At 41.9% G+C, this 13,156-nt stretch overlaps 1 protein-coding gene across 2 annotated transcripts in view; it reads left to right on the top strand.

Annotated features, from left to right (window-relative positions):
* Positions 1-13,156, top strand: part of KALRN (kalirin, RhoGEF kinase) — a 797,511-nt gene that overhangs the window by 353,696 nt on the left and 430,659 nt on the right. For both annotated transcript variants that reach the window (XM_006884214.1, XM_006884215.1), the window contains exon 10: positions 12,433-12,555. In XM_006884214.1, coding sequence (XP_006884276.1) covers positions 12,433-12,555 — 123 coding nt within the window. The remainder of the gene's footprint in view (positions 1-12,432; positions 12,556-13,156) is intronic.

Here is a 13,156-nt window from a genome sequence, read left to right as displayed (position 1 = left end):
GCACATAACAACAACAAATAATCTTCAAGGCAGCTATTTTGTACCAAAATCTACAAGCTCAAACTCATTCCAACTGACCAGTAGCTGACTTTCTACCAGGTTTTCAGAGGCTGTAAATATTATGGGAGAAGATGACCCATCTTTTTCCTGTGAAGCAACTAATAGATTCAATCTATGTCCCTTGGGGTTGACAGTACAACTTTTAACCCACTACTTATTATTTGATTTTAAGACTTTAGGAGGAAATTTTTGGTTTACAATTTAAAGATTATCTCAGGGCAATAGTTTCAGTGGTTCATCCAACCTTCATGGATCTAGAAGCATGAAATCCATGAGAACTTGAAATTCTGAATTTTCAGTACTTTTCTTGTCTCTGCTTCTTTCTTATTATTGTATTGGTGAATGACAATCACTACCCAAGGTCTCTGCCTTCTGATAATCCTTATGTTTAGCTTATCCTTGACCTCAGCATACTAGTTCTCGAACATTGAATACCAAGGTAAGGAGAAAGGACTTAGGATCTTTTATAAATAGGAAGCTATTGAAAGACTTTGAGTGGAAGAGAGACATGACTGGAGTGGGATGGATTAAAATAGAAGAAGACTGGAAGTCACAGTTCCGTAGTCGGCATAAGAATACAAACGAGGGTGATGTGGGCAAATGTAGATTTGAGAGCATTTGTGAAACTATTTAATAGAAATTGTTATCCATAGTTTTAGAAAATAAGGAGGTGTCAAGTGTAATAAGAAACTAAATTTATCAAAGTAGTGTACTTCTGACATTAAAATCTTCTGTGCCAAATGTGATGCTATTCAAAGAATAGATATCAGACTCTATCCTAATGTTGTGGAGCCTTAGAGGTACAGTGGAGCTCTGATTGCTTAGTGGAAAGGAAGTGTGCTACTGTTGTTGTTGTTGTTGTTGTTGTTATTGTAAGGTGCTGGTGAGTCACTTGCAACTCATAGCAACCCATGTACAACAGCCCTATAACCTGCTTTATCTTAATGTCTCCGTCATATTTACCCCATTACCGCAGTCACTGACTCAATCCATCTCATCGAGGGTCTTCCTCTCCTGTGTTATCCCTCCATACATGTAACTATGACGTCCCTCTCCAAGGATGAGTCCCTCCTTGCAATATGTTTAAAGTATGTCAGACAAAGCTTCAGAATCTATGCCTCCAAGGAGCATCCTGACTTCACCCTGTCTAGGATAAACCTGTTTGTTCTCCTAGCAGTCCATGGTATATGTAATACTCTTCTCCAGCACCACAGCTCAAAGGCCTCAGTTCTCCTGCTATCATCCCTAGTCATCATTCAGGCCATGGTCTTTTTTAGTTAAGGGTTTAAAGCGATGGTGAATAGACAGGACAGTAAGGATAAGGAGACTCTCTCAGGAGGCCAAGGATGAAGACAAGTTCTAGTCATCATGTGAGTCTCCGTTCTTGGGAGGGGACAGGTGCAGTCAGGGCTATCAGGGGTGGGTGGGTGGCGGAGAGGGAGACTAGGCTAAAGATTCTCTGAGGTGACTTCCATTCAGTGTGGAGTCTGTCAGGAAAAAGACCTGCAGTTCTTAGGAGAAGGAAATGTTACACACCTGCTAATGAGCTTCAGTTGAGCCCGCTCAGGGGGAAGAAGAAAAAAAAAAAGATCCCTTCTCTTAGCAAAGCAGGTCATTTATTTTGATTATACTTGTTCCAAAGAAAGGACAGAAAATTAATTTCTGGTAATTGATCATTTCAAGTGACTCCTGTGTGCTCTTCAGTCACAGCCTGGTGAGGACTTAGGAACCATTCTTTTTCAGAACAGATCTGTGCAAGAGACAGAACTAATGATTGGCTGCTCTTTTACATTGTCTGTATTTAAACCTTTAGTGGACTGAAATGTGTTGCTCACCCTTACTGGCATTATAAACAAACTCTCCATTTACTATAGAATAAAATCTTTGTAAACGATGGTCTATTGAATCTTCTATCATTTCTTTACCCTCTGTAAGATCTTAAGCCATCATCAGTGACCCTTCAGAGCATGAAGGTGGTGGGGAACAGTATCAGGGAAGCAGAAGCAGGGGAGGGAGGAGTCTCATGGTGCGACCCGCCTGTGTCCACCAGTGAGTACTCCTGGAGTCTGGCCATTATAATGGTGTCACTCTTTATCTGGGGCCTCGGTCCTCATAGCTTTTATTGATAAGTTTCTCATTACACAATCAGTAAAATATGTTAACTGGACTCCAAGATATTTCTTACTGTTTCTTTTTTTATTTGCTGACCTTCCCTCTTTCCTTAACTACTTATCAGAAGGCAGCTTCAGCATGAGAATCAAGGTCTAAAGCATGCTAGTTAGTGTTTCTGTCTTAACCCAGGCAGCTCCTGCTTTGGTCAGCCTAGCCTCTGCAGATATCAGTTAGAGAGTTAGTAGAATAAGTGAGAAAAGATGGTGATTGGATAGATTAGAATGGTAGGAGTAGGAAAAGGTAAGCTCTGGTGGCCTAATGGCAAGAAGCTGCGCTGCAATACCTAAGACAGTGGTTCAAGGCTACCAGCTGCTCCGTGGAAGAAGGGTGAGCAATCTCCTCTTGTGCGATTAACTGCTTCTGAAATCCCGCTGGAGGGTCAGCTATGGGTTCATTCCAACTCAATGTCACACAACAACAGAAGGAAAATGGTTGTTTCTAAGTGGAGCGGCCTCTCACACTGACCTGAGTGATCCTTGAGGTTTCTTACATAAAGAACATTCTCTTCACATTCTAGAAGGAACAAAATAACAGAGTCCCAGGACAGAAAACAGCTAGATCCATAATTTTCTCTCATTAACTCTGTTTCATTCATGGCCACAATTCGGAGAATATCAATAGTTCTCTTCAAAGAGACTTTCCCCCTTCTCCTTAGTGGCTAGGAAGGACTGTCCTTCCTTCTGAAAAGAGCTCTGTCTTGATTGTACGTTGATTGGAATAAACACAATTAGATGAAAAAGAAAGGGGATGATTAGGGAATTATGTCTAATGACTGTTAGATTGGCTCCCAGTTCAGGTTCAGGATGTGAGCTTCTCTCTTAGAAAAGGCTGTTTTGGGAGAGGATTCATTTCTGGTTTTAAAATGGGGGCATGAACAACGAAGAAGAGCTTTACAAATCATGTCTGAGTTGTTCTGTCTGTTGTAGAGCTGAGGGAGTCCTAGGCTTAACTGTGTGATTGTTCCCAAAGACGGAGCAAACATCAGAGACTTCCTGACTGCTCAGCTTCTCCCAGAACAAGAATAACAGGAGCCGGGGCCATGTTTATACTTGGCAGTTCATGCTAAAAACATTCTCTATCTCCTATGCAAAGTGTTGACAGGGATGCTGTATGATGGGGTGTGGATAAAAGGTAGGATAGGGTGGTAAAACTCTACTGCTTTTGTTCCCTGCCATCTACCTTCCAACTTGGGCCAGGTGAGAGTGAGGGTATAAGCAGAGAAAACTCTGAATGAAGACTATGAGGTATGAGAACAGTTCCAAGAATGGAGCCAGAGGGGTCCACTCCAAAGTAGTGTGTGCAAAGAATGTGTTTGAGTTTGGTGCCACTAAACTAGAATGTGTTATGCAAAAACCATACTGTGTCCCGGGATTGCAGATTCAAGTGCTTACCCTTAAGGAGACTGGAGCTAGCTACTTGGGGAAAACGGATCTGTGAGCAGTAACTATGGCTTCAATCAAAATAAAAGAAAAATTACAGTTACTCCAGTGTGAGGTCAGCAAAGAGCAAACTATGTACAAGCCAGTCATTTCAAAGCGAACCTTAAAGGAGGAGTAGAAACAAGGCCAGGAATAAGGAAGAGGGAATGTCGCATTGGTTAGGGGAGCGATAGCCCAAGCAAAGCTGAGAAGCACAGGGGGACAGGAAACTGCAAAAATGAATTAATAAAAAGCCAACTTTTCTGTAAACTTTCCTTAAAATCACAATTAAAAGGGGAAAAAATGTTATTATGGGGTGGGAGGGAATCACCTTATTAAGTGCTGAGATAAGAACTCACAGGAAGTAGAGTTGAACATGGGTCATGTCAGACCATAGAGGACTTTGCATGATAAGAAGTCCTTCAAAAACAACACCCTAACCATAATACCCAATCATATATCGCTTTTAAACAGTTTTCTCCCTCATATGTTTCAATGCAGTGTACATGGTTTATCCAATTTTTCTCAGTCTCACCCCAACCTTGATGTCAGTCCCATTATGATAAGAGTCCAGAATGAAGGTTGTTTAGTGGAGTGTACTTGGGGAGTGGGGTGTGGGGGAAGGGGATTGTATACCGGTGAAGGAATTTTTCTTTGTGAGCAGGGAGAAAAATGCAACAATGAATGGCTGGAAATCCAAAATCTCTGTAAATGTTCATTAAAATTAATAAAATAAAATTTAAAAAGAAAAACAACAAAAACCAAACAACACCCTAGTGAAATCCCCTCCAAGATCACATGGGTTAACAGGATTGAAACACAAATGCAGGTACTTGTGTACCAGTGCTCTTTGCAACGTGATCCACAACAGCCCAAAGGCAGAAATAGCCAAAATGTTTATCAACAGATAAAAGGATAAGCAAAGGGAGTGGCACTTACATACAGTGGAATATTAGTCAGCTATAAGGAGAAACAAAGACCTGATACTACAAGATAGATGGACTATGAACTCTGCTATTGCAATACATCAGACAAGAAAGGACAAACGTTGACGTCCCCAGCAGTCCCATGGATCTGCCTCTTGCTTCAACAGTGGCAACTCCCTACCTCCAGCCTCTGATTAACCCCCAACCTCATCTCCAGATGTGGCCTCGTAACCATTTCCTTAGCCTTCTCCTCTTTTGGGTACCAGCTAACACCATTGCATTGAGCTCAACTACGAGTTCTCAGATCCATCAGAATTATTCGCCAAAGCGGAGGCTGGTGTCAGCTGGCTAATCTGCACATGTGGGCCTCTTACATCTACCTCTCTCTGGGTTTTATTTTTGACCCCAATGATGTGGCCTTGGGGACACTTCTTCCACGAGTTGGAGAAGTAGAAGCGCAAGGACGCTGAGCTCTCTTGAAGCTGCAAAACCAGCGCGGTGGCCCTGTCCTCCTCTAGATATCCAGAAGCCATCCCAGGATGAGTGGTGTGGAACCCTGGACGCCATGGAAGCAGCTCTGTCCTTGGAGAGGAACCTGAACCTGAGTCAGGTTCTTCGGGAACCCTTCTGGATCAGCACGCCATGTGTTCTACCCACACAGACTCCCCTCTCTGTGACGTTCTGGAGAACAACTTCTTCACTGAGGAAGTGAAACTGTTGAAGATGGGTGACCATCTGACCAACATTAGAAGACTGGACAGCCCCCTAAGGCCAGGCTGGGTGAGTATCTCTTCAGGAGATTCACCCTCAAGCACAACTAGGGGCCTGGGGGACCTTCAGGGGGACCTGCCATCAGTCGCAAGCTTCTCTTTCTCACCCTGGGGTAGAATCTTATCCACCCAGAAGCTCTTAGCCCAAGCCTTGAACCAAAGAGAAACAATAAAGCTTTATGAAACAACAACCAAGGACAAATGTTACATGGTTGAACTTAGATGAAATAGCTAGAATATGCAATTGCTTATATAGTCACCAGAGTTTTATTAGTGGTTACCAAGGACAAAGAGGGGGTTGGGGAGAAGACTTGTTGCTAGGGGTCACTGAACTTCTGTTAAGGAAAATGGGGAAAATGGTTAATGAATAGAAATAATGATTGGACAGCGTGATTGAAATAATTAAGTTCATTGTACATATGAAGTATGCTGAAGTGGTAAATGTTTGTAATATTATCACAATTTTTAAAAATGCTTGAGTTAAAGGGAACTCTGGTGGCCTAGTGGCAAGAAGCTGCACTGCAATCCCAGAGGTGCATGGTTCGAATCCACCAGATGCTGTGCTAGAGAAGGAGGGGCGATCTCCTCCTGTACCAGTCAGATCCGGTTTGATGGTACACACACACACACAAAATAACAAAATAAAATAATTTTTAAAAATGCTTTAATTAAAACTATGTAAGATAGCTCTGGAAGTAGGAGTGGCATCCACTTCCTAAACAGCATACCTCTGGAAACTCTGAACTTTGATAAGTGGCGGTGGTTGTGGAAGGGCTTGAGGGCTTTCATTCTTGGGGTTGCTATGAGTCATGCTTGACTCAATGGCAATCAACAACAACAACTAGTTCTTACTAATGGTAAGAACTTGTGCTGCCAATCGAAAAATAGAGAGTTTGAATCTACCAAATGGGTAGTCCCTTCCTGTGTAGTTTGTAGCTTCTGAAACCTGCTAAAGGATTAGCTGTGATTCAGTTCTGACCTGATGGCACATAACAGCAATAATTCTACTTAAGCCTATGATAATTTTTTCAATTGATGTACTATTTACTTTTCCCCATCATTATGATCCCACTAGGTTACTAACTTTGCATTTACTTTCAAATCTTATCTTTGAATGCCATTGAGTCAGAACCAACTCAGAGCTGACTCTCCAGCAGGTTTTTAAGAGACAGTAAATCTCAAAGGAGGAGACTGCCCATCTTTCTCCTGTGGAATAGCTGTAGATTGAAACCATGTGGCTTCAGGATTGCAGCACAGATTCTTACCACCAGAGCTTCTGTTCAGTTGGTGTGAAAAATGGTATATAAAGACACATCTTAGTGTGTGGAAAATTGTATATAAAGACACGTCTTACCATAATCAGATTGACAGTTGTCGTTAAATGCTACTTCCTGTTCAAGTTCAGGGACATAACTGCCCAGAATGTGAGTATGGAAATAGAAAATTTAAGAAAAGTCTGTCAACTCTGGGCTGCCCCTTGTAATTCCTTTGCTTCCCTGACAGTAACTAGTTCTACCTTCTCTCCACGTTTGCCCCTGGGGGTTAGCCTTGGTCCCACCTCTCTGTCACTCCCACGGAGTCATACAACTCTGTCCATTCTTTCCCTTAAATATTTTCCAAATCTGTCTCCTCCCTGAGCAGTTCCACTGGCTTTGTCTGAGCCACTGTCATCACCTTTTGTGGAAATTTCTGAAGTAGCTCTGTTTCTCCCAGCTGTAGTCTTGCTTTCCTCCAGCTGATTCCCCACAAAGCAGACAGAGTAACAATTTTTAAATGTCAATCTGATTGTGTCTTGTTCCTTTAAAACCTGCTTTGTTGGCTGTTAGGCTTACCACTGCAGTCTCTTAGCATTGCAGAGGTCAACGCGAAATGTTTTCCCTACCACTTCCCTCCTACTTCTCATTTAGCTATGCTGGAATTGTCAGTTCTTCACTTATTAAATCCTACTATCCCCTCAGGTCTCAGCTTAAACCTCACTCTTCATTGGCGTCTTCCCTGACAGGATGCCTCTGACAGCTGGCATGTTCCATGTTGCAATTAATGATATATAGTGTGCTGGAGTGCTGACTGCCTCTTAGATTGTGAGGTCCTGGCATCAGGGCCTCTTCTCCCTTGTTAACTACTGCATCGCTGACACCAGGGCACAATAATATCAGTAAATATCTATGTGAACGAGTAGCTGTTTATATCATGCACATGCTCCTCGGCTGCCTGCAGAACCCTCAACAAACCTTCAGTGTTGGAAATACTTTGATGCCAGCTGGTGTCTGTCAAAGGGAGCTTTGATGGTGCAGTCTCTAGGGCGTTGGCATTGCTAACCCAAACACCACCCAGAGGCTAAAGAGAAGAAAGATTGAGAGTCTTCCTCTCATGCAGTTTACAGCCTTGGAACCTGCGGGAGGGTCAGCTAGGTAGGAATAACTGGACTATCCTGGATAGTTCGTAATTGAGTATTTTAAATATAATCTTGAACATGAGAGACAGTAAATGGGGCTGAGAGCTGAAGAGTGGACAGAACCTTATTGAGTGCTTGCTTGGACTTATGTAGGGTTTAGGATTTGACTAGAAACTCAGTAGTTCAAACAGTTGGTATACAGATGTTCTGGACCTGGGGTCCTGATTCATGCTAAACCAAACTCACTAGAAATGGGAGCCAAACCCCAAAATTCCTGTGTTGCATGTTAATGAGAGTGGTATGCACAGTAATTGTTGGGCAGATCAGAATACTGATGGTGGCTCAGCGCATTCTCAGAGTCTGCGTAGGAAGCGGCATGGTGCTTCCCCAAGAGCTGGGGGATGTGGAGCTGGGGTCAGAGAGCTGTGATCAAAACCCGCTCATCAACTGATGTTCTAAATGAACTCTGAGAACAGAATGGTCAGGAATCTGCATTTATAGCAATAACACATACATTGATCACACTTACCTATCCTCAGATGCTTTTGATTCTTTATGCATTATTAAAGTGACTTTGTTCACTTCCTAATTCATTAGCTTACTTGTAAATGAATTTCCTTCCACGTAGTTCTTGAATTCTCAGTGAAGTTGTGCATGTCTTTCCTCACAGCTTCAATTCTGAGGGCAGCAGTTGGACTCAATGGTGCCAGTATAACATCACAGCAAAAGTTATATGTAAACTAGGTGAAGCTTCTCAAATAGGAAAAAGAAAACCATGCTTTTAAGTGATGAAAGCATGGATAATTAAATTAAGTAAATGTCACTAATTGAGAATTAATTGAAATTTTTGAAAAAGCAGAAGAATTTTAAAAGGAAACAAATTGCTTTTAAAAATTTGAAGTTTGAATTCACCTCCAGGCACTAACAATTTGTGAAAGAAAACTAAATTCATTGCTGCCCAGTTCATTCTGACTCATAATTAGGCCATCAGGACAGCTGGTAGATTTGAGCCCCCAATCTTTTGATTAGCAGCCAATCACTTAATGCTCCAATCGTGAGAAAACCAAAACACCAAATTTACAATCTGAAAATGGGTCATAAATTACAACGTATTCATAAGATGTTCCAAGACAAATCTGTTTTACATAAAAATTAACCCTAAACTTTACTTTAAAAGACAAGTAATAAAAGTTTAAATGCGTTTAAAATTTGTAAAACTTCACTATGTGAGTGGCACAATCCAATCTATGTAAAACTGTGTACCTTGAAATTTATGTTTGACCAATATATTTCCTCCTGCATGGGCTGGTTCTGTCCTGTAAATGCTGATGACACTTATCATCTCCTTTGCAATATAAAATTAGGAGATAAAATTATAGCAACTAAAAAAACTACAAACACAAAACACAAATTCACTATTACTGAGTCAATTACTGAGTCAATGCATGTTCTTGCTGTTGTGTATCATCGAGTTGGGTCAGAACCAACCTGACCCTCCACCATGTTTTCAGAGACAGTAATCACGTGGGAGGAGATTGCCTTTCCTGCTCCCATGGAACAGCTGGTGAATTCAAATCATGTGCCTCCCTGTTCCAATTGAGAGTGACCCTTTATTGGGTTTCTGAGGTTGCGAGCTGAGATGGGAGAAACTAGCCATCCTTCTTCCACCCAGTGGCTGGTCAGTCTAAACAGCTGGAAGTGCTGGGTCTTTTTGTTAGCAATGCAAGTCACTATGGACTTGAAGCGGGACATCATGCTTGGAAGGGTGGAGGGACAGTGCCAGATAGAAGACCCTCGATGAGATGGATTGACTCAGTGACTGGGGTAATGGGGATTGATATGTCAGAGATAATGTCTCAGGATAGAGCAGGGTTCAGAGCTGTTGTGCATAGGATCGCTGTGAGTTAGAGTCTACTCATTGGCACATAACAACAACAAATAGCAATAAACACATACTTTAGTAAATTCAATAAAACATTATTTATGAAAATAGAATTCTTGGAGGGTGCAAACACTTAAATGCTATCATGTTCAAATCCATCCAGAGGCACCTTATGAGACAGACCTAGCTGCATCCAAAAGGTCACAACCTTGAAAATCCTTTGGTGCAGTCCTATTCTGCATGGGTATGGTCTATCTATCTTTTTTTTTTTTTTTTTTTTTTTTTTTTTTTTTTTTATCTATCTATCTATCTATCATCTACCTCTCTGGAATTTGTTTTCAATCTCTTTACCATATGAACTTTGAGAAACAATAGTTATTGAGAGGCGTCAGGTCTTTTGTTCATAGGGTTGCTATGAGTTGTGCTCAACCCAACATCAATCAGCAGCAACAACATCAATACCTAATGTATATATAAACAATCATTTTTTAAAAATACACACCCGCACACATTTTAATGAACAACTACCTGACCTTCCAGCTCGGTTCTGTGTGTATCTCTTAAATCTCACTTTTCTATTCTTCAAATATTTCTCTGAACTAATAACTTCTTGGTATGAGCTTTATGATACTGTTGCCAGATCCTTTGAAAACTTCCATATTTTGCATGATTGTATAGAGGAAGTGAAGCCCAGTCTGGATTCGTGGAGCCAGCGCTACCAAACCCACAGGCCTTGGAAGGCTCTAGTCCACCCCTGCTTGCCACAGGACAGTGTGTGGAAGGGGCAGGGCAGTGCACTGAACCATCCTTTCACACAGACCAAGTGGGTCTAAATCACTTTCCTAAACAAGCACGCCTGAAGTCCTAGATTCAATCAGCAGTACCTCCTTTGCTTTCCTTTTGTGCTCTGGTGGCCTAGTTAGGGGCTGTGCTACTACTAAGACTAAGAAAAGTCCTTCAAATCTATTAGTTTGCTTAGAGAGAAAAAATAGAAGTAATCTCCTCCTGTGCAGCTTATGATTTCCAAAAACCTGCTGGAGAGTCAGCCACGAGTCAGTTTTCATGCAATGCCATCATAACAATAGCAATGTTTAAGGAGGCTAGTAAATTGTGCAACAATGTATGAATGGAAATCCAAAGTCTCTTGTCAATTAAATAGTTAATATTTAATATAGCAAGAGTTAAGCAGGCTTGGGCAAGTGTTGGCCAGGATCTTTGACAGGTATGTCCACACCATAGTTCTAATCAAATTGTTGTTGTTGTTGTTGTTATGTGCTGTCAAGTTGCCTGCAACTCATAGCGACCTTATGTACCACAGCCCTAAACCCTGTTCTAGTCTGTGCCAATCTCACTGTCTCTGACACACCTACCCTCATTACTCCAGTCACTGAATCAATCCGCCTCATAGAGGGTCTTCCTTTCCTGTGTTGTCCCTCCACCCTCACAAGCATGATGTCTCTCTCCAAGGACTGGCCCCTCCTTGCAACATGTCCAAAGTATGTCAGACGAAGCTTCAGAATCCTTGCCTCCAAGGAGCAGCCTGGCTTCACCCTCTCTAGGTGTTTGTTCTCTTGGCAGTCCATGATACTCTCAATACTTTTCTCCAGCACCACAGCTCAAAGGCATCAATTCTCCTTCTGTCATCCCTAGTCATTGTCCAGCTCTCTGATGCATAGCAAGTGATTGCAAAAACCAGGGCCTGTGTCAGGCGCACCTTAGTCTCCAGAGTGACATCATTACTCTTAAGCATTTTGGAGGGGTCTCTAACAGCAGATTTTCCCATCCAATACATCTTTTCATTTCTTTGCTGCTGGTGCCACTTAATTTGTTGAGCTCCAAGTCATCAGAGCTCAGAAGATAAACTGCTCCCCTTCTTTCTGAGATATATACTTTTTATTTCTCCATATGGGTGAATGTAAAATACAAGTGAAAGGCACTGGTCCTGCATTTCCGGGTTTCTAGTCCCCCTCTCAAGGGTCCCTTAGGACAACTTATTTTCCACCTCTTTACTGTCCTTTCACTTATCTGTTTTATACTCCAGCCACCTCAGTTCCAGCTTTTCAATACCAGAAAAATATTATGAGAATAAATTATTCCATTTTAAACCTAGAAGAATAGCAACTTCCCACTACTTCATAGAAGACTCCTAGGTCCTTCAGATGCTGAAAGTCTTGATATACTTGGTTAACTGGTTGGTGTTTACTGGAGAAGGAGAGAGGCAAGCAAAAACCCAAGAGAGCTAATATCCAAGTTACCGGTTATCTTGAGCACATTTGGGGATTGACTATTCTGGAATTTACTTCAGAGGTTAGGAAAGGAGTCCCAGGAGTCCAGTGAGATAGGAGCCTCCAAATTGATAGCCATAGCTTAGAGGAAAGAATGGTAAAGGGCCAAGACACTTCCCTCCCCTGATGCTGCCTAATTCCTTCCAGTGTGCTTATTTTTGTATGCCTGGGGTTTAAACAGTGAGAGGGTTAAATTGTGAATGATGATCTGTGTAGCCTGTTAACAGTAATGGACTAATTAAGTCTACAAAATGTGAAATAGTAATGAGAGAATATTCTGGAGATCAAAGAGATGAGTTAAATTAAGAGTGAGGCTACTCCATTGCTAATGACAGTAATAAAACCCCTTGTATTCACATGAAGGGATGCAGAGGATTTAACATTTCTACCAGGATGCTACATTTTTGAATGGGGAATAGGAAGGTGAGCTGTTAGTGTATAGGCTTCTAGCAGTTATGTGTTGTTACAGAAACCCCAACGGCTCTCCGTCTGCCAGAAAGTCATTATGTTTCTTCTCTGCCTAGGTATTGGACTGGATTGAAAACCATGGTGAGGCCTTTCTCAGCAAACACACTGGAGTCGGAAAGTCCTTGCATCGAGCGCGGGCCCTACAGAAGAGGCACGATGACTTTGAAGAGGTGGCTCAGGTGAGAAGTTTTGTGTGGTTGTGTGTATGTGTGTGCTTGTGCATTGAGGCTGGGGCAAAGCAGGGCTGTGACTTTGATGTTTGGTGTGCATGTGAGTCGACGGTCTTTAGATTAAAAAAGCGGGGCTTCTTTTTTTACTTGATAAAGGAGATTCTTTTCTACTCTTGGGTTAATAACTGAATGACAATTAGAACCCTAGGAAATGATACTCAAAGAAAATCTTCCTGCAAGAGTGACCTGAAAATGCTTTGAACACAAGGGGGTGCTAGTGGGAAGGACTGACGAGCTTAGAACTGTCATTGTCCCGGATTGACCTACTGTGGATGTCTCTGCAGGCAGATGAACGGGACATGATAGCCAGTCTCAGCTCTACACAGCTGTATACCTAGGAGGACCTCAAGGAAGAAATGGCACCTTCTTACTAAGCCAGGAACCCATAAGACTGAATGTGCCCTGAGAATGAGTGTTGTTGTCAGTTGCAGATTATGGAGTCTGTGATGAATTTAAGATTCAGTCTGTTTGCAGAGCTGTATACCTAATCCAAAGAGAGTACCATTTTCTAATTTACACAAAAATACTGTGTGAGAGGCCATGAACATTT

Source organism: Elephantulus edwardii, unplaced genomic scaffold (genome assembly GCF_000299155.1).
Source record: "Elephantulus edwardii isolate Elephantulus edwardi_28Jun2011 unplaced genomic scaffold, EleEdw1.0 scaffold00032, whole genome shotgun sequence".
Classification (NCBI taxonomy): domain Eukaryota; kingdom Metazoa; phylum Chordata; class Mammalia; order Macroscelidea; family Macroscelididae; genus Elephantulus; species Elephantulus edwardii.
The sequence above is the reverse complement of the archived record's forward strand: the minus strand, read 5'-3'. Positions and strand labels throughout refer to the sequence as shown.